Here is a 22,746-nt window from a genome sequence, read left to right as displayed (position 1 = left end):
CATTTTTGCATTCTAGGGGAAGATGGGACTGACAATGCCTGTTTTTTCCTGTTTTTTTTCTTCCCGCTTTTTTATCCCTTGTGATGGTTTGCATTACAATTACACAGAGACAGGAAATGTATGCTTGTATTAGGATGAGAGAAAGACAAGAAATATATATATACAAATGATGACGTTTTACTGTATATGTGTGATTAAAAATGTCACCATTTCCTGGCATCAAATTACATTTCTCACACTTTTTTTGTTTCCTTTATTATTTTAACACGTAAAAGCATCACAACAACAATATACAAATTTTTAGTTATCTTTAAAACAAAAACACATTAACACATGCAACATTAGGGTAAAGACAATGAGCAACTTATTGGATAATTCGTTTCGGAATGTGTAGTTTACTGTGTTGTGAGAATTAAAAATGCAAGTCACAAATCTTACTGTGATGTTCACAAAAGTTCTTTACTGGTTCTCTACCTACCTTTGGGCAGCTTTTTAAACAGATTAAACCAAAACTAAATGGAATGCAATCGAACTTTGAGAGACTATACAAACAACCTTAAATCACCTTCTCTCAGCGTTACCGGACTTTTAAAAGTGCACCATGGCAACAAGATATTGTGCCCTGCACTGCAATATGCCACGCAAAATCAGCACAGCTGAAAAGAAAGAAAATTACTGGCTTTTGTTTACTGTTCAGACACAGTGTGTCGATTACAAAACATCACATTAATAGTGGAGGTCACAACGTGTCCTCTCGAATTTGTTGGTTAAAGTGAAAAGAGGTAATCTTAAGATCATTCTATAGAAAGCTTGGAATATGATGGCAGAGAACAATTACCTTTATGATTATTGCTCCAGATTTAAAAATATGTTTTATGTTTCAAAGAGAGTTGTGATATCATTGGCCATTAGTCCATTGGTTGACATTATTTTCTTCTGTTTGTAATGATTGTCTACTCAGTTCTTTACAGGAATGGCTGCAACTTGCACAGCCAAGACACTAAAACACATTGACAGACACTGAAAAATATACATTATGATGCTGCCAAAAGTACAATAATAATTACACAGGAAATAAAATTACAAAGTTTTTTTGTTGTTGTTTTTTTTTTTTTTTTTTAGCTTGTCCCACCCTCGGTCATGCTCTGTCATCCACAGTCTGGGCTTTTTGGGTCCTTGTAGCCCTGCAAGTTATTTTTGTGGTAAGTCTATGGCATCACTGCATATGATGTCACTTGCTTCAGAGTCCTAAAAGAACCATCGAAATGCTTCCCCCGTTGTTTACTGGCGTTCTCTGGAGACAACACAGAAGAAATGTACAGAGAATCAGCATTATTACATCAGATACAGATTTCATTACATTTTACAATAGTTAAAGTTAGTTAACAATAATAAATGCAAGTTGGAACAGTTCAACCTATTGCTACGTTTATTCAAATGGTTATAAGAAAGTCAGTTAAGAATAATTATCTTTGCTAATTTTGTTCAATCTGAAAATGCCATGTTTTAGGAAAAACAGTTTTTGTCCTGAAACTGAAGAGTTCAGATGGAAAAGCCTCTAAATCCATCTGATGTATTTCTTTAAAATTAGCATTTCTTTCTGGCTATTTTGTATAGGTTTCTATGTACTGGTACTTCTGATTGGGCTGAGGCTGGGATTTTAGCGAGTTTGAAGTAAAAGTATTTGATGGATGCATACTAGGTGTCAGGAGCATTCACTCAGTATCATTATCTCATTTTTGACCGAGATGGCTTTTAGCTGGTTTTGCATCTGAACTCTTCAACTGCCCAATTAAACACACTTCTAAAATATACTGTGTAGGGGAGACTGGGGTTAAAGGAGGAAAGGGTAAAGAGGAGCATTCACTTGTTTCTAGATAAACTGGCATTCGACATACAGAAAATAAACAAAAGAAGCAAAAGGTTAAGGTAAGGGTATAGAAAATACAGTTTGTAACAGGGGCGTTTCCTTACAAAATATGAATAAAAAGCATATAAATCACTTGTTTTTCTAAAGTAAAACTGTCCAACAGTGACACCAGCAGGTAAAGTTACAGCAGGAGTGCACATCTCTCTCGCCTCCCCTGAGACCATTGAATTTTTACAGACCCCTAATGCATGTGGTGAGTTTGGTGTGGGGTAATTGAGAATGAATGGGGGAAAGTCATGTGAGAAAAGGCAATGCCTCCATCGAGATATGACTGGTTATGATCGGCTGTAATTAGTTCATGCATTAAATCCCGCCTCTTGCTCTGTGTATGTGAATCAGTCTAAATGAACAACATTCCATAATGGAATGAATGGGAAGACTAATCAAAAAGTATGTAAACAACTCACACACTTATGGAATATCACCACTTTGTCAAGTCAAAATCAAACTTTAAATGGCCTGAAAACATGATCTGTTTTTTTTTTGTTTGTTTGTTTTTTGTTTTTTTTGTGAGCATTCAGCTTATTGAAATAGGGTAAATGTTGAACATCACCTGACCAAACCTGGAAAACAGATCTAATCGTTTCCACTTGTCGGAGAACATGTTAATAGCCATATTATATAATGCCAATATCAATGGACTTTTAAGGTAATCAGTAAAACTGTCTAGCTGTTTTTACTGTTGACATTTTATTTGATTTTTATAACTAAATGTTACTTTCATATATCAATCCACATATGTAATGGACATTGGTTGTGATCATCTTTGTGATCTACTTTGAAGGCATCTTGAGTAAAACAGCTTCATATTTAACGAAGCATATGTAAAACGTGTGAACTGGAAACAATGAGAACTGTTTAACAGAATACGGAAGTCTGTTGCCCATAACCCTATTAAAGGTACATCTCTGCATCTGTGACCAGTATTTACCAAGCTTTGATGACTGATGATCCGAAAATAAGTTTATTATGAAAAGAAAAGCTAAACATCATTTCATGAATAACATATATATAATTGTTTATACAAAATATATTGTTTAAATTGTTACTGCCTTGAGTTATTATTTTGGAATAAATGTAAAATGCTTAAAAACACTATATGGATGAAATTTATACAGAATTTTAATAAACAGAATAGCCTATTAATTACATTGTTAGTGTAAAAATACAATATTGTAGTGTACGTAATGTTTATTTAACCAAGAAAATGTGAAATGGGACATGAATTCATGTTTAAAACTTTGCCTTCTCATTTCAGAACACCAATGCATGCCACTGGTTTGTACAATATAAAAACATTACGTCTGTGGAATGTTCCCATAAAACATGGAAACCTGTGTGTGTGTGTGTATGTATGAAAGCTGTAAAGAAGAAAATGAATCATCTGAGCCAGTGATCTAGGATAACGGACACATAAGCTATGGAGCATTCTATAGATTTAAACAGGCAAAAGAATGTAGCATAAAAAACATAAAAAAAGTGTCAAAACATTTTTTTTTTTTTCAAACAGCATATCTATTCATCTATGTAAGTTATTTGAAAGGTGTTGCAGACCAAAGATGATATAGGCTTTATTGGTGGCCGCGTTTATAGTGGCTCATATTAAATGAGTAGATCATAAAATCATTATATACAAGGACGCTTATTATCCAGCAAGCAAGTGGCGAGACATCACTAAATGTGACAACAAAAGGTAAGAGTTGTTTCATTCAACAAATACCTAGTTTTACCTCATCACAACATATTGCTAACTCGAAGAGTTTGTGAGCATGTCATTCTTTCCATTCAGACCTCACATTTAGGACTACTGCAACATACTAACCACTATAACGAATAACACCTGAAGCGTGAGCTATGAATAATGTCATGTGACACAATGTGGCACCACATGACAAATAAGTGAAAATGACGAGAAACAAAATGTGAACAATAATATAAATAAAATCAGTAAACAGTAATGTAATCTACACATTTTATTCATGCTTTGTTGCACTGCTGGGAAATCGAGTACTGGATCTGTCACTGAAGACATTACAGAATTTTTACGCACAAACACCACGCTTTCTTCAAAAGTGCTTACATTCACACTCAAAATTCCCGCTCGTACTAGAATTTTGTGTGATTGTGTGCAATGCAAAAAACCAATACAAACAAAAAAAAATTGTTGTGCAAACACCAAATGCTTTTTTAACTTTTGACCTATTACTCTAACAGCAACAAAGTGGAACCCATACAGTTAAAAAAAAAAAAATCTAGACCTAAATTTAAGAATTATTTATTTTAATTTCATATAAAATGCCCATGCATTTGGTTTACACAGTTTAAACATAAACTAAAAAACTAATGTCATGCATATTTGTCAGATTTCTGTAATAGTACTTATAAACTTTGTGTGTTTTAAATATAAAATAACCAGGTTTATATATTTATAAATCCTATTTGTTTCAACTATGCCATGATTTTTTGGGGTGCAGAAATCCTACCTGTTTCATTTATATAACTGACAAAATCCGCAACACATTAAGTTTGTTAATGTTAAATATTAAATTTAGGCTTTTTTTATTTAACCTCAAAGGACCAATCAGACAATAAGAAGAAATTTAATGCATAAGAGTAACAAAAATATTATCCTGAATGTTCAAAATCATTAGGGGTAAAGAGTGCAGTAGAATGATATCTTCAGTAAGTAAAAACATGAAAGACTGAATGTAAAGAGCAGAAGAGGAAAAGCACGAGACACAGACAAAAGGATTGATTTGCATAGAGTGACTCTCTTCTCACATATATTTTGGATAACCGCAAACCACTGAAAAGTAATCCCAGTGTTGAAATATTTCTAGAAGTGGAAAAAAAACCCTTTTCTTTTGAATGAAAAACAGTCTAGAGAAAAACACTGAAATAAGTTGTGGCTTTGAGAAAAAAAAGAAAAGAAATGTTTCTCTAAATCCATATATTTTCCCCCATTGATCAGTCCCTGGTGGAAATGTGGCTCGCTATAGACAGTAATGACCCTGATGTGCGTGGCCGGCATGTCTGCGTTTTGTTAAGTCTCGCACTATCGATCTGGTTGAGGCTTCCTGAGTGCTGCTCAAATTCACTTCCAGCCGTCTCTCCTCGCCTCACTGCTGTGACCAGGCACAAAGAGAGCTCAATTAGCACAGCTCGACGACGGCTCTCTCCCGCCTGCGCACTCCATCAAAATCACTCCATCAAACCACCCAGAGAGAGGGGGGGGAGGGAATACGAGATAGAGGGGGTAGTGATACGACAGGGGGATGCAAGTAACTTTGAGGTTTTATTTCCAATCAAAAGATGCTAGGACAAATGTTCAGCTGGCCAACAGGGCGTACATACATATAAGCCTGCATTCAATGCTTAGGCTTTTCAATATATGAAAAATCATTTTAAACATTTGTCCTTAAGGTTGACAACATATGAGAGACCACATTGTTGTCAGGTAATATTATTTGTGTGTGTGTTTTTTTTTTTCAATTGGTCCATAATTAGAATATATTAGATTGCTGGCTATCATATTCAACATTATCTTGTGTTCATATGTTTGTTTATGTAAAATGTGGTACTACCAATTGAACATTTACATACATTGCATAGACACTCAAGTAGCATATTGATAAACAGTAGTGAAAATACTGTATCTAAAATGTTTATGAATTCCTACATAATATATGAACAGTTAATTTAATCAATCAGTTGATTCTGTTGTATTTATAAGCAATGAGATTTTTTTCAATTGCATTTATTAGTTGGCTCAATTGAAATTGTAACATTTCACACTGTTCTGTGTCACTTCTGGTGCTGACTCGTTTTAAAGAATTACATAATTTAAACAAGACTCTAATTTAAAATGCCAAAATGAGTAAAATTTCTGTAATCATCTAACTATTTATTTTGTTTTCCGTAAGCCACAGCAGTTTTCTGAACATGCTGTGAATAAAAAATCACCACAGATGCACCATAAAATTTGTTGTGCTGTGTTAGGAACAGAACAAAATTCAAGACTTCATTCAGCGATCTCTATCTGCAAACTCAGTAGTGACTAAAACTACTAAAATCCTTCACTTGGGATCTAAAAAATATAATTAAAACTGTAAAAATGTAACTATATAAACATATTTATGGGATAAAGAATATGTAAATATATGTGACCCTGGACCACAAAGGGTCATTTTTTAAATTGAGATTTATACGTAATCATAAATAAGCTTTCCATTGATGTATAGTTTGTTAGGATAGGACAATATTTGGCCGGGATAATAAAATAAATAAATAAATATTGAGAAAATTGCCTTTAAAGTTGTCCAAATGAAGTTCTTACAATGCATATTACTAATCATAAATTACGTTTTGATATATTTACGGTAGGAAATTTACAAAATATCTTCATGGGACATAATCTTTACTTAATATCCTAATGATTTTTGGCATAAAAGAAAAATAGATCATTTTGACCCATACAATGTATCGTTGGCTGTTTCTTCAAATATACCCGTGCCTCTTATGACTGGTTTTGTGGTCCAGGGTCACATATTACATTTCTATATTTGTAAATCTCTAATTCTGATTACGTTTTAGATGTTTCCAGCACATCCATATTGTAAGTTTCAATATCTACCCAAACATACAAAAAAAGTACCAGTAAATGTTACATATGAATACATATGTACAACTGCTAATTATTTTCATGTCATAAATAATACAACCAGATTACGATATGAATTATTTATAACAAAAATAATTATTAATTATTTGTATCTGACAAAATTTTCAAATCAGTGTGTCCCCCACCTAATGTTCTCAAACAATCAGCATGGATGTACAGTATTTATGTGACTGAGATTTGCCGAATAAAGAACACAGTCTTACGTCCTGCTCACAAAGGAAGACATGTCAAAGCCAAAATCAGGCAGACTGAATGAGAGAGAGTTCTAGATGTGGTGGGGGTCCTAACAGCCATTGACACTGATTGGGGATGGCAGGTGCAGTTAATGACAGGGGCCGTGCATGTCCTGCTCTGATTGAGGTGAGGGAGAGTGGAAGGAAAGAGAGGAGTGTTTAGGTTGGAAGAGTGCTGACTCATAATCAAACCCTAATCAAATGCCAAAAAACACAGATATAGCTTTATACATATAGACACACATACATGCACATGGCCATACAGTTTCTCACACAAATATGCACGCAGACTCTTTTTCTGTCTCACACACACACATAGACACACACACACACATCATATTCAATCCCATCCCTTCTCCCCCACCCCCAGCAGCCCTGATATGGTGATTCGTGGAGGCCACAGATAAACCACTCAAGACCATGAGGACGATAATGGCAGATGCTGCAGAGACTCAAATTCAATCAGCACTGGGCTGTCAACGTGGATGAGTTTAAGAACGAAACGCGCTCGCCGACGTTAAAGACACATCAACTAAAATAAGCCAAATAAAGCCCTGAATTAAAGGTTTACCAAAAAAGCCACACACTCTCATGTTGTTTCAAACCTGTATGACAATATTTTACAAAAAATAAAAATAAAAATAAGAAAAGGTTTGTAACACAATGAGAATGAGTAAATGATGACAGAATTATTTTTCTAAAGGTATCTTTTAATATACCTTTAAGATACTCTTACAAAAATGTAACATTTTAATCAAATTTGCTTTGACCTAAATTGACCTAAATATTGTGAACTGTCAAAGTAGGATAGAAAAATGTAAAAGACAATGAAGAAGAATTAAGGAGAATAAAAATGATTAATAATTTAAAGGCATTGTAATATGCAATCATGTAATCCATAAAAAAATAACTGTAGTCTAAATATGAGCATTTTAAAAATGTAACTTTTTTTTTTCATTACAAGCAGTTCATTTTTGGAATCTGATTACATAATCCAGATGTAATTGTACCAGTTAGTACCCAGCACATAATATGTATATGTAAAAAAAATTGAGATGCCCTCTACATTGCTAGAAAGTTTTCTGTTAAAAAAAGAAGGCTAAAGTTTAAGAAACAGAAGGCTGACGGGAAAAAAGAACGAGGGGGGTTGGGTTCAGTGACAGTGGCTGAGACCCTCGTCTCTTCACGAGATGAATACCAGTCCAGGCAGTGTGCTGATGTGCTCCAGAACGCTCATTATAACGCACAGCCCATACGTTGCCCTGACATATCCATTATTTATTAACGTATGGACTGGGAACCAGGCCACCATTCATGACTGCAATCCTTTGGAGGCAATTCTGACAGGTTCTTTCAGAAATAAATAAATAATCCTTCACTTCTCTCTTCCTTCATGGCTTATGCTCCCAACACAAGAATAGCTCATATCCACAGACTGTTTCTACCGCTGAACCTGTAAACATATTCACATGCGCTCGCTGCTCAACATAAAAACACAGGAACTGTGACAGACCGTTACATCGCCAAGCCGATTAATCTGTCTCATAATTTAAATTAAATATCATGCATAATAAATGTTCGTTTAATTTCAGAAAATTTGTTTACATCTCATATGCAATCTTTGTGCGAGGGCTGTGTGAGATGACCAAAACCTTGTACAATGGTACAAGTAATTCTTCTGCCAGTTCTTCTGATGGTGCCACAGACAGCAGAATAAAAAAACAAATTTAAATAATAAACGTTACTAACCCAACGTGATCTCATGATAATTCGTATGCATTTACGTAAAATGTGGTTCTACGAAATGTACATTTACTAACATTACTTACGTAATGTTTACGTATTTTCAGCATCTAAACCTACACTACTGACGTACTGATGACACCTAAAAACGAATCCTTATGAATATTGAAATTGCGGCATTAATTTCATTATTGATGTTTTTATTTGTCATACCAATGACCTTATGCTTTCAATTGCATTATTAAATTGTTAATCGTTTATTTAATATGAAATTATAACATTTAATTCTGTTCTGTGTGATTCCTGCTGCCCGCTCATTTCCAAGAATAGGCCTACAATGTTAAACAAGACTACCCTTAAACCCTTTAAAGAAATAACATTTCTGCAATCGTTTAAATATTCATGTAATATTAACGTGATGGAACACAAAAGGTGTTTTCTCCGACTTGCTGTGACTAACAATAGAACCATAAAATACACAGAACGCGCAACATAACTACAAAATGAAACAATTTTAGTGCCGCATCAAGAAACGACAAGTTTTACGGCAGGAAAATAGAACTCTCGTTGGCTGTTGTCTGCATTTGTCACAGACTACGACATGCCGTGTTTCTGGTGAGGTGTGACTTGAATGATGCGCGCGCGCCTTCACAGAGTGGATAGGGAAAATAATCTGGATAAAATTTTCAGTGATTAACAACTTAAATTCTGCTCTGCACCTCACACAAACCTTCCGTATTCCGTCAGAGAGGACTGCGGCTGCAATTCATGGTCATTTGGACTGCTTTTTGGTCCTGCGTTTGACATTTTTGAAATAAATAAATGATTGCGAATGCACTTATTTGTCTGTCATGTTTTTCTTTATTACTGTACAGAGAACGTTATGGTTAATTTTAGAGGTAGGAGTGGGATTAGCAATTATAAAAAATATTTTTATTCTATATTGTAACTAAAATGGTAATTTCCCTGCATATTTTGGTCAGTTATGTTTTATATCCTTTTATATTTGCTATAAAATGGGTTTAGGTTTAGGTTTGGGGATAGGTTAAGGGGGCTAAAAATCTAAATCGCTTATTGATAAAATGATAAAAATGCATATTTGCTATAAAATGGGTAGGTTTAGGTTTGGGGGTAGGTTAAGGGGGCTAAAAATCTAAATCGCTTATTAATAAAATGATAAAAATGCATATTTGCTATAAAATGGGGAGGTTTAGGTTTGGGGGTAGGTTAAGGGGGCTAAAAATCTAAATCGCTTATTAATAAAATGATAAAAAAGCATTGTAACGAATATCTTACGAATATATTTGACTTTTTTTTAGCTAAAAATACATAGCGATTTGTACGTTTTAAACGTTGAAATACATCTAAACTGTACATTTTAGCATCAATAAAAACATACAAAATTGTACATTTTTGTACAACTCTAAACGTTACGTATAAATACCTATGTATAAACAATGAGACCAGGCTGACTAACCATATAATTGTGATTTGTGCATAGCTACCATTACAAAATTAATCTCATTATCCATTTTTAAAGGACTACCAACTAAGGTAATAAAGATAAGGTAATAAAAAAAAGTGATAATGTTTTCAAAACAAAAGACTCACTTAACACTTAAACTAATGTTATTAATATTATTAATGGATGTTTCTCATTTTCAAGAGCTGCATTTAAAACCATTGTAAAACAGCCAAAATACACATATATACACATATGACCACATCATTTGAATTCTGTTTTAGTGTAACAAACTGCAATGTTGCTAGGCAGACATAAACATCTCAATTTAGCTTTGCATTAAACATTTTAAAAACAAGTTTAATTGTTTAGGATATGTCTTGCAGTGTATGTTTGTATTACTCTAGTAAACAAAATGTGTGATGCTGTTTCTGACCCTAAATTTAGGTGTGTCAGATTCTGGGTCGAATTGTAGGTTATATGAAATTCAAATGACTGAACATATGCAAGACACTTCTAGCAAAGGTCTAGTGTCCTACTGCATAATTTAGCCAGAGAGTGGCACTCTAATGTTGATTGGCTGGCCTTACAAACATATTATACATTGACTTAGAACATGCATTATTTTAGAATGCAGGTCGATTCTCAGAACAACTAACCAAGTAACCATCTTTTATATTATTTTACAAATTTTCACTAATGTGATAGTAATTCATTAGGGGTTCAAGCATGTAGCGCTGAAACTCTATTGTAATTGTTAGAATGGTCATGGATGAGTGATTTCCACATTAAACTGATTGCACAGACCAAACCGTAAGTTGTAGAGAATTGAAACTTTTGGTAGTACTCACATCCCCTACATCGTGACCAAGGCTCACTCCAATCAGCCTCACAGGGGGCGCTACAGCAATCATAAGTATGAAATCGCTCATAACTCCTAAACCATCAGTCACAGGCTCAAGTGTCTTATGTCATTGGAATCCTTGGCTCATGCCAGACAAAACGCATGCCTCAGATTTGACTGAAAGTTTCGGGTATTTCACATTTTTTGAAAAAACGACTTTTGCGTACTAGTTCTAGGTTTTTTGCCCGATCAGAACCAAACCAGTTCAGAAAGATTCTGTGGAGAGGGAATATCAATAATTATCAAAAAAAGATACACTTTCGACTCCCCATGGCAAAGGGATGCCAAAATGTTTGAAGGGGGAAGGGCCACTTTTAGTAAAATGCCTATAACTCCTAAACGGAATGAGATAACTTTGTCAAACTCGGCACACTTATGTAAGAGCTCAAGCTGAAGATTCGTGAAAGATTGGCAGTTTGAAGATTGTCAAATTGTGGAGATTGGCAATTTGGGGCACTATAAGAGGGAAAAACCATAAAAATGGCGATAACTAGGCAACCATTTGTCCTACATGAAAATCGCTGTGCTCGGTCTTGGTTCAAAGTACCACAAGTGTCTATGGGGATATTTGCGTATCTCAAAAAAAAAAACCCAGTCATTGGCCGATGAAGTTTGAGCACATATTAGACAAGGTTAACAGAGGCCAATCGGAATGAAACACAGTGGGCCCATTTGCCCCAAAGGTCTGTAAGAAATCTAAAAGAAATCGGCCACTGGGGGCACATTTTTTGAGGATGTGAACTACTGTGCATTGCGCGATTTTCTGCACATACATGCGATATTCATGTTGTATGACAGACCTCCTCGTTCCGAACAACTTTGCTTCTAGAACCACTGCTGTCAATCAAACTCTTTTTTTTAAATGATTGTGAACTACTTTTGTGAACTAGTCCTAGGGTTTTCGCTCAGTCTGGAAAAAAACACCGCAGTGCAGTTCTCTGGACTCCCTAGGTCAATAATTATCAAAAACATGTTGAAATTTAAGGGCCTGTCTAAATATACCCAAAACCCTATAAAGCCTAAACAAAAAAACTCAAAACTTTAAACCTGCTGAGCATATGTAACAGGTGATTCTAAACAAACATGCAAAGTCTTGGGAGATCAGACCACAGTCACGTTTTGGTCAGTTAACCGGATGCGTAGCCATTGTGGCGATACTTATATATAAACAGCAGCATGGATTGCATGGTTTATGTACTACTAAAGACGTTGTTCTAATTTATGATGTTTAAACCACAGAACAAATGTGTGGAAGCTGCTAAATCATATAGAGAAGGACTCAACACAAAGCAGCGATAGTGTTTTCTTTGTTACTGCTGTACACAAAGCTGCGCTACACTTATTAACACTGCTTTATAATGCATTATACAGATGCTAGATGAAAAGAAAATGCCATGTAAACTTTTCTGAAAACATACAGTTCCCCTCAAAGATACATACATATAAACCCCCACCCCCAATTCATTATTTAAATGTTTCTTGCAATATTTCGTGCATCGTGAACAGTGAAATTGATCTGTCTGCTACAGTATTTTCTCCTTTTTATGTCTTCAGCTGTTAACGGCCTTTTAGATACTAAATATAATAACGTAATATTTCCAGACAAATTACATTTTAGAACATAAGTGCAGTGTAGTGAATTTACCATTTGCACCGGGCCACAGGGCAGTCCATATCGTCAAGCCTAGTAATAGGTGGTAAATATCCATACGATCGCAGACTGACGACCCGACAATTCTTCCTTCTATTTCTTATCCCGACATAGTGAATAATTTTTGTTTCTTCATTTTTCTGAAGCCTATGCATGAGTTACATTCAGTTTAATGTGAAAACACTCTATACAGTGTTATTTTACCTTAATTATTAATTTTTTTTTAACCTGAAAACTACTCATCTTATTATTATTATTACTATTTACTTTGTTCTGTTGTATTTTTTTTCTTGCTGATTGAAAAATGTTCTGATCCATGACTCAAAAACCGTAACATGATCTGAACTGTGAGTTTTGTGATCCATTGAACCACTAATAGCCAACCTGTCTGCTGAAGCCATGCACTAAATTTCAATATATCCATCTCACTTTACGACTTAAAATAGTTTAAAAACTCAGATAATATTTGTTGAATAATGCTGAACTTTTACAAGTTTAAACAAAATTGCTAAATTACCAATTCAGGACTGATTCAGTTTATACAGAGTTGCATGTTTTCAAATGGATAAATATTTCAACAGGGCACAACCCTGTATGCCCTTACAGATCAGTCATGGCTAGTTGTCTTACTGTCGGTCTTCATCTTAAAAACAGCACAAATGGTCATCAGTTTCTTGGCAATGACAAAAAGCTATAAAAGTCTTTTTAAATTAGTCAATCCTAGCAAGTAACTCCGACTGAAATCACAGAAAGAGAAGAAAAATACAACAGATTCAAGCAGTTTAGGATTGTGAGGGCTAGCCAAAAATACAGGGCTGCTCTCCAGAAAGAAAAAAAAAAGTTTCTCTGGTGCAGTCAGCCCAAACTGATGTGTTATATATTGCCTGTCACTCTATTCTGCGGGAATATTGGGGCGTTGCCGAGCTCAAACCTGGAAGGTACAGCAATCCATCACCAACATTCACAGAAGGAGATCTCATCTCAGTGTTGGTAGCCAATATCCCAGCCGCTTGAGCGGCATATAATAGGGAGCCAGTTCAAGGCTGCTACAAACACACCACTCATCTATGCCATCCACATTCTGCAGTTGATTGCTTTAGCCTTACATCACAACCACCTTCACGCAAACAGAATGAATGATTAAAAATACAGCCAATTAGATCTGAAAACACTGCTTCCACTAAAAAACTTATTTAAGGTTCTCACAGTTTGATGTTGCCCATGTGAATCAGTCAATCATATCAGTGTTTAAAAAAATGAAATATATAATGCATATCTTTAAAGCAGTTATTTCCAAAGTTTTTTGAGAAATTCTGTATGAACCTATAGTAATGCAGTTACAACACAGCAGATGTGTGTTAAAAGACAGAATCTGGATAATACAGCTATTATAATGGACTAATATTTGCAAAGTTCTGACTAGCTAAAAAGCATGACTGTGTTAATTTCATTTTTCTTTGTAAAGTTATGGTTTGTCACAATGACAACATAATGTCTGAAATCCTAAAGGGACTTTAAATCTATCTATCTATCTATCTATCTATCTATCTATCTATCTATCTATCTATCTATCTATCTATCTATCTACCTACCTACCTATCCATCTATCCATCTATCAGAGCCCAGAGCTGACATACTGTACAGTATGTCAGTGATATCTGTCAAGCAGTAGTAATATTTTATAGAATTATATTCAGTGGAATTTCAAAATGAAATCTGTTACACAAACAACAGTGTCTTATTTACTTACAATACATATGGTTTGGTATCTGAGTTTATCACAGTTATCAGACCACTGAGCAATGATAGAAAAGTGTAAAACCTGTTTATTACAAAGCATTTTTCAGACAAGGACAGAGAAAGAGAAAGAAATACTGAGAAGAAATGTGTGAAGAGAGCAGTTAGGAGATGTAATAGCCATGCCGTCTTCTGAGTATATATTTGACCTTGTAAGAAAAATAAAAATCCAGAATACCACCTGGAGGTCATGGGCTATTTTTCCCACACATAATATTTAACACAAATAACACAAAGATAGGCAGCCAGGAGAGATGTTACTATCAAGCCAGAGACTTCTCTAAATGCCTCACTAAATGCTGCTGTTTTATTTTTGATTTAAAGTATTTATTTCTTTATTTCCATGAATCTACCAAAAGGGGCACATGCTGATTTTCGTACTATAAATGCTTCCAGAAAAAAAAGTGTTGGTTTAGTGTTCAGTCCTGCATGTTGAGCTGTGGTGCTTATGCTGGTGACACAAGTTCGAATCTGGCTTGTGTCATCTTTTAAGCTTACCTCATTGTCATCATTCTGTCTGTGCTCCTCTTATTAAAATTGTCAGTAAAATAAAATACAATAAAATACAAGACTTAGGATGAACTGGCTGTTTTTCTATGCTTATGACAAGATGCTTTGAATTTCTGTGACACCACATAAGACAAGTGGTTTATAAGATATAATATATATGTATGTATATATATATATATGTAACATAGAATATGTGACCCTGGACCACAAAACCAGTCTTAAGTAGTATGGGTATATTTGTAGCAATAGCCAAAAATACATTGTATGGGTCAAAATTATGGATTTTTCTTTAATGCCAAAAATCATTAGGATATTAAGTAAAGAACATGTTCCATGAAGATATTTTGTAAATTTCCGACCATAAATATATCAAAACTTACATTTTTATTAGTAATGTGCATTGCCAAGATCTTCATCTGGACTATTTTAAGGGTGATTTTCCCAATATTTAGATTTTTTTTGCACCCTCAGATTCCAGATTTTCAAATAGTTGTATCTCTGCCACATATTGTCCTATCCTCACAAACCATACATCAATGAAAAATGTATTTATTCAGCTTTCAGATGTATAAATCTCAATTTAAAATAAAATGACCCTTATGACTGGTTTTGTGGTCCAGGCTCACATATGTATTAGAAATAAAATAAAATAAAATAAAATAAATAAAAACCCTTTTGCATGACAAAGTAGCACCACATAATTAAGAATTCAATAAAAACACAGACATTTTCAGCATTTTCCAAAAATTCAAAGGTGTTGAATGAAGAATACATCCCCATTATAATTTTAAGCTGCTCAGTATTCAGTGTCTATCAACACAGTCTAGAGTGCACCATCCTCCATGTAAGCTTTCTGTAAGAGCACTTCTGAGATATAATCATTTCTCACAGACCACAACCCTATAAACAGTGGTAAAGCACGATAGGCCAGCAAGAAACGGAGAAATAAGGTTGACGTCACTGTTAGCTGTTGATCTACATCAAGAAAATGAAGATGGGTAAAAAAAGAAAAATTCATTTTTAGAAGGAGGCAGAGAGACACAAGTAGAAAAGGTACAAGAGAGGATGGTGAAAGAGTGAGAGGAAGACAGTGGCAGCAGGGTGCTTTCTAAGGGCTCTCAGGGGACATTTTGTGGAAAGCTTCCCTCCCTGTGGCGGCCCGCAGGCCTTTAAAGAATGGCAGCGGGACGTCAGTCACTGGCGTCGGCACAGGAGAGTGAGTGAGTGCAGCATAGCGATGAGCCATGTGGGTGTATCGGTGCGAGGGCTAAGCGATCTGAACAGATTGCCTGTTCTCTGAAATGTTAAATCAAAATGCAAAACAGGAGTTGACCGGCCTTCCTCTCTAAACAGATTCACCAGCATATGTGTGGGAGCGTGGACAGCTTCTCGGGGAGCACTAATATTTTAAGGTAATTAAACTGAACCTCCCAATGCCTGTGAAACCCTCAGTCTGTCTGTTTGCAATGCCAGTTATTTTAGCCATCTTCAGGACTGAAGAAAAGGTCTGTACTATTTTTAAGTAAAGAAAAAACTCTCAAATATAAACCAGTTCTCTATTTCAGTTATTATTACAGTACAAAATTCAGTTATTATTACAGTACATTACTACATTACAAAAAATTGTGTGTGAGATGAATAATTTCGATGATTCAATTCAACCATACTAATAAGAAAAAAAATGTACTTTTCCTTCACCCTGAGGTTTTTGGTGTGAATGGGCTTTTACATTTGCCAAAAATAGAACCTTTTATATTACAAACAAGCAAGCCCTACCCAGATTTGTAAAGTAATGCAAAAGTAACACAACACATATTACTTTCCATAAAAAGTAACTAAGTAGCATAATTAGTTACTTTTTAAGGAAGTAATGCAATATAGTAATGCATTACTTTTAAAAGTAACTTTCCCAAACACTGGTCTATAAGCCGCTTTTCCACTGTCCGGCCGAACGGTTCTTAGAGCGGTCAGGTACGGCTCCAGTTGTGTTTCCACCTGAGCCTGCTACGGCACGGCACGATTACAAACGGAATTCTCGGCACGGTTAGACAACCGCGCTGAACCGTACTGATAGAGTGTATGCGCTAAGCGAAAGCGCGCCATTAGATCAAACAGCCAAGTAAACAGCTACGCTGCGCTCATAGCTCATGCATTAATACTGTAAATATAAATATATGTGGTATTTTTTAGAAAGGTTTTACGTTCTGTGTCCGGCTCCGTTGGCATGCATATCCCCTCTGCATTTGTTGGTAACGTGATACCTGTTGTCACCTTCTGTTTATTTTATTTTTTTGCGCCAAGAGTTGTGTCCTTTTTTTCTGTTGTTTAACTAAGTAAATATCAGATTTAAAAAAAGGAGTCCCAAAAACAGAAATATCTGATTATTGTCAATTGCGTTACCAAGGCAATGACTGACGCATTTGTATTTACATTCCAAAGAGTTCCGTTATCAGCACCACAGTGGAAAATGAAACCGTATCCGTGCTGACTGGCCCGGATCAACACGGAACGGAACGGTTAAGCAAAGAGAACGGTTCGGCCTGACAGTGGAAAAGCGGCTATAGAAAAGAGCAGTGAGAACATCATCTAAACATCTCCTTCACTATTCCAGGGAAAATGTTACACAGGTTGTGAATGAGGCTAAATTATCTAACTGATCATAGAATTTCCATATTTGAGGGATTTAATCCTTTTATCTTTGTTAAATTACAGACGTCAATATATCTTCAACCAAATGGACTCATCTAGAGGGAGCAATCATTTCTCCTAACAGAGTTATTGAAGCTTAGACAAATTACATGTTGGTCATGATAGTCATCTTCCGGTCATATCAACGATCTAGTGATTAGCATATACTTCTCGAATACTAAAATGTTTAACATTGACTCATTTGTTTTTAAAGTGTCTCTCTTATCCTTTTTCGAATATTATCTTTCATGCAGTGTATTATATTGTTTTTGTGAATGTAAAAGGTCTGCAAAGTTTCAAAGTGCACAATAAATAAAATTTTTGTCTTCCAAAAAAAGACTCTGAACTCCCAAAACGAGTCATCTGTAATTCCAGTCTCACTTCCGTAACTTACTTACGTATGTATGTTTGTAACAAATTTGCATAATGCCAGTGCTGGTTTTAATTGGCTGCCTGTGAACAACATCTACTTTCAATAAACCTCAAACACTTTAGTTGGTTCACGATGCCGCCATGTTGAGAAGATGCTGTTTTCTGCATTGCAAAAACAAATGATCTTTGTATACACTTCCAAAGCATGTTGATTGAGTCAGTGGTTAAAACGATCTCAAATCTTGGCGAGGTCAACATGGGATTTATCAATTATCAATTAAAGATGGGTACCCACAGTACCCACTTTATTTGGACCAACTTGCTCCTCACAATGTGTAAATATGAACAATTAATGATGTATATATTTTTTACCAAGTGTTCAAAACATGTAGTTTTGTATTTTATATTGTGTACACCCAATACACAAGCTGTAGGTCTCCAACACATGCTATTACTGTCTTACTGATATAATTAAGCCTTTTTTTTAGTTTTTTGACGGATAATGTAGAGGAACATATTTTCAATATCTCATAATGTATATCAAACTAAAAAAGTAAAAATCTTAACAATGAGAAACGTTCTGCTGAAGTCATGTTTGCAATAAAGACTCAGGCTGATCAGTTAGCTCATCCAATGTTTCATCAGTGGACTTGAACTCAAATTAATATGCTAAAATTGATGCCACCATTACCATCCTTACAGTGTTTACATTCACTAAGGGGTGAGGAAGCCTCCAGAGATGAAATACGGTAATGGGCATTTCACAAGAATCACAAGATAGGTACTGTGGTCATAAAGAAATAGACATGGTTAGCAACAATGCTCAGGCAGGCTAATGACGCTCAATTGGTACAATAGGTTCTTTTCTTAGCGCCATTCCATCTGGTATCAACAGCTATGCCACGTTCAAAGTCACTTGAATCACCTCTCTTCCCCATTCTGATGCTCAGTTTGAACTTCAGCAGATTGTTTTTACTATGTCTACATGTCTAAATGCAGTGTTGGGGGTAACGTATTACAAGTAATGCGAGTTACGTAATAATATTACCTTTTTCAAGTAACTAGTAAAGTAACGCATTACTTTTGGATTTCTAAGAAGAGTTACTTTTTCAAATAAGTAACGCCAGTTACTTTTTTCCCCATTTATTGATTGACAAGTCTCCTGTTGGGAAATTAGTTGTAAACAATGATGTTACTGTATTCTAGACTAAATGTGAACATGCATTAATTCATCTCACTCAAAAAACAGATTCAGTATTCCTCAAAATGAATAAAAACAGTGAAATGCAAACTCAGAATATGCAACCCTGCAATAATTAAATATTTTAAATAAAACTAATAGCCTTTTTGTATTTAATCCCATTTTATTAACCAGTGTCTTTGCTGCTGACCTTCGATGATGGAATTCAACCATACTAATAAGCAACAATTACTTTAGATAAACTAACATTTGTGCTTCATTTTTTTTTATACCTGAAGAGTGATCTCCTGCATAAATGTACTTTTCTCTCAGCCTGAGATGAATTCATTTCACTTTTGGTGTGAGAGGGCTTTTACATTAGAATTATTTTATATTAAAAACAAAGAAGCAAGCCCTGCCCAGATTTAAAAAGTAACGCAAAAGTAACGTAACAAATTACTTTCCATAAAAAGTAATAACGTAATTAGTTTTTTTACAGGGAGTAACGCAAAATTGTAATGCATTACTTTTAAAAGTAACTTTCCCCAACACTGTCTACATGCACTGAGTTGCTGCAATGTGATTGGCCAATTAGATATCTTAAGAGTCGTACCCAATAAAAAAGTAGTTGGTGAGTGTATGTAGCACTACTTTTTCCCCATGAAAAATCTACCATAAATTCAAGTGCTGAGTATGAAGACAAGACAGCCGCAGCCATCACACCACGAAATGTGTCTGTCAAAGACATAGCAACAGTGGCAAACCATATACTGAAGAAGTGAAATATGTTGAGGCAGCCAGTTACTCTGCAGCGCGATCCACTAACAATGTACGAGAATTTGTTGGGATGGAATCCAAGAATGTCAATTTAATTGATGTGTGTTTTATAACACAAGGAAAAGCATAGACAATAATGCGCTAAGAAGCCATAACTCATTACAAAATTGACAAGGATTTATTTTATGGTCTGAGGAGAAGTAGTAAAGAAAATGTGTTTCGAAGAACAGCAGCAAGAAGCAACAGACTACTATACATATGTAGTTTAAGCAAAGACACATAGTACAGAAACATTAAGGGTGCTGTAACATCCTCTATAACAACATTGTACCATTCAATGACGTTTTGCACAATCATCATGTGCAATCAGCTAGAACCTCAAACTGTTTTAGCAGACACTCAGGGAAGAAGATAAGACCATCCATGCTTCAAATTATCACAACACAAAGAGAAAATTACACTTTTTCTTCACTTGAGCTCATCAGACAAAAAGGAACAAAACCTAAACAAACAGCCTGGCATGAAGCAACAACGGTTAATGAACAGATTCCATGCATCCACACCAGTAGATGTCAGTATAGCCCACTGGGACACATAAGAGACAGAAAAAACTGTTACAATCCTCATAAAATCAAAAAAAGTAAAAGTCTAAAGTTTTTCTTTAACTTAACTTTTACTATGAATACGGTACCCTTAAGCTTATCTATAAGCTAGTGTGCCCCAAAACAATGACAAAATTGCATATAGAAGATTTATGAATGCAAAATTTACAGTCTCTCACATCCACCAATATGGATTGACAATTTAATGACATCATACTTCATCAGCTTCTCATAAAATTTTCAGTGCTTCTCTGAGCCACTCGTCTATGCGAGACTGTGAAACTTATCCAACTCATTTGAATTCTACACATTCTACACAGAATGCTGTATTTTAAAGAGCTATGGAGGAGATTAGGGAGAGAAACGGTTAGAAAGCGACGGCATTATAAACAGCACTGACGAGCAGATGAAACAACACTGGCGCCATGCATCAGCCTTTTCACACTACACATCATAACCATTACTAAAGATTATCACTGTTTTGCTCTAGAAAGTTCCATATTAAATATAAAGAGCCTTCATTTTTAATACAACTGTGGCTCCCACAAGCTGTCAGTGCAGCTTCGTGGGCTGACACAAACAAAAAACTATTGGTTATTTTTAAAAAGGGAGGAGCTCTTCGATATGCTCCACCTGGACTTCTTATTAGGGCCCAAGCCACTAGGGATGCAGGGCCCTATTGTTTTTCTAAGGATTATTATTATTTCTCTCTTTTTTTTTTCAAGGTCCAGGGGCTTTTGGGGCTTTTGGGGCCCTTAACATGCACAAAAACGCTTCAGACTTGGCACACATGTTGGAATCTGTGGCTATCAGGGCCAGGCAAAAGGTCACATGAGGGGAGTCACAGAGGGGGGGTCAAAAAATACGCTCTTCGAACTACTTCAGTGGAACTTTAATATAATGTTTTGATTTGATGAATGCAAAATCAACGGCGGTTGTTATAAATATTGATAGGGATCATTCGTTTTTAAGTCTTTTACTAGTCTTTTAATTTGTCCATACTGTTCATACCAGGGGTGTGTGATATTGACAAAAAAATAATATCTCGATATTTACTGGGATTTTATCGATAACGATAATCAGACGATATTTTGCTGAGTGTGTTATTGTGCTGGTATCTTAATGACTCCCCTTGACAGCTGACTCCTAATTTATTTATTTATTTATTTTTTTGTGGTGGTCAGTTCACACTGAAATTAATCTTTTCCAATTATGTTTAATAGTTTTTTACCTTTTATGGGCATTTTAACTTTTAAAAAGTTATTTCTTTTCTAAAAGTGTGCATTAACGTGTCAAATTCTTACATTTGGGCTGTTACCAAGCAAATGAAATCAATATCAACAAAATTCATCTTTGCAACACAAAGGAAACACAGAAGCTGCATCTGAAGTGGCATTTAGATGTATTTACACACTGTTTAATGCAGATCATGAATGCATTTAACCCGCACTTACAAATGCATAAATAATGTTTTGATATTTTAAACATAAAACGTTGAATACTGATGTTTGAATAGATTTAAATCATAAAAAAGATACTTTAACCACCAGTAGGTGTCAGTAATAAGTTAATACACAGTTAATAAGTGAGTCATTGCGATTCCGCCGAATCATTTACGAACGAAACACCATCATGTTGCTCAGAGACGCAAAACAGTGCTGTAGCTGTGTTTGGAATGATTTTTGTTGGCGAAATACAGCAAAAACAGGCAATATTCTGTCTAAAACGTAAGTCTCTTAATTCGTGTCTATTGAACTGTTGCAAAAAATCAATATCACATTTGTAATTATGATAATTTTTGGAGAAGAAAACGACACTCTTTGTGTGATATTGATTAACTATATGAAGTGGAATAAATCTATACATTTTCTGTCCCCATGTCTTGAATCTGTGATCATACTAAATGAATTTTAATAGACTGAATCATGCAGTGAAAGAACGCACTGTTAATACGTATGCACACTAGTCTAGACTCTTGTAATGCACTCTTGTAATAGACTCTTGCATCTCACTGCACTCTGTAGTTGTTTTGAATGGTTTTTGCAAAATACTCGATAATGTCAAATTGAACATCTTTATAACAATTACGATATTATCGCAGACGATATATATCGCACACCCCTAGTTCATACCCAAATCTACATCAAAGTTCAAGTCATTTGACAATATTACACTCTTCTATACTTTAGTGTGCTGGATATTGTGTGTTAAAAAAA

The 22,746-nt window shown here is 35.1% G+C and overlaps 1 protein-coding gene across 1 annotated transcript in view; it reads right to left on the bottom strand.

Annotated features, from left to right (window-relative positions):
• Positions 1-238: 238 nt before the first annotated feature.
• Positions 239-22,746, bottom strand: part of cxxc4 (CXXC finger 4) — a 30,541-nt gene continuing 8,033 nt past the window's right edge. The window contains exon 3 of the mRNA XM_051135111.1: positions 239-1,294. Within this exon, the coding sequence (XP_050991068.1) occupies positions 1,241-1,294 (54 nt within the window). The 3' untranslated portion in view covers positions 239-1,240. The remainder of the gene's footprint in view (positions 1,295-22,746) is intronic.

Source organism: Labeo rohita, chromosome 1 (assembly GCF_022985175.1).
Source record: "Labeo rohita strain BAU-BD-2019 chromosome 1, IGBB_LRoh.1.0, whole genome shotgun sequence".
Lineage (NCBI taxonomy): Eukaryota > Metazoa > Chordata > Actinopteri > Cypriniformes > Cyprinidae > Labeo > Labeo rohita.
This window is presented reverse-complemented; position numbering and strand designations above follow the sequence as displayed.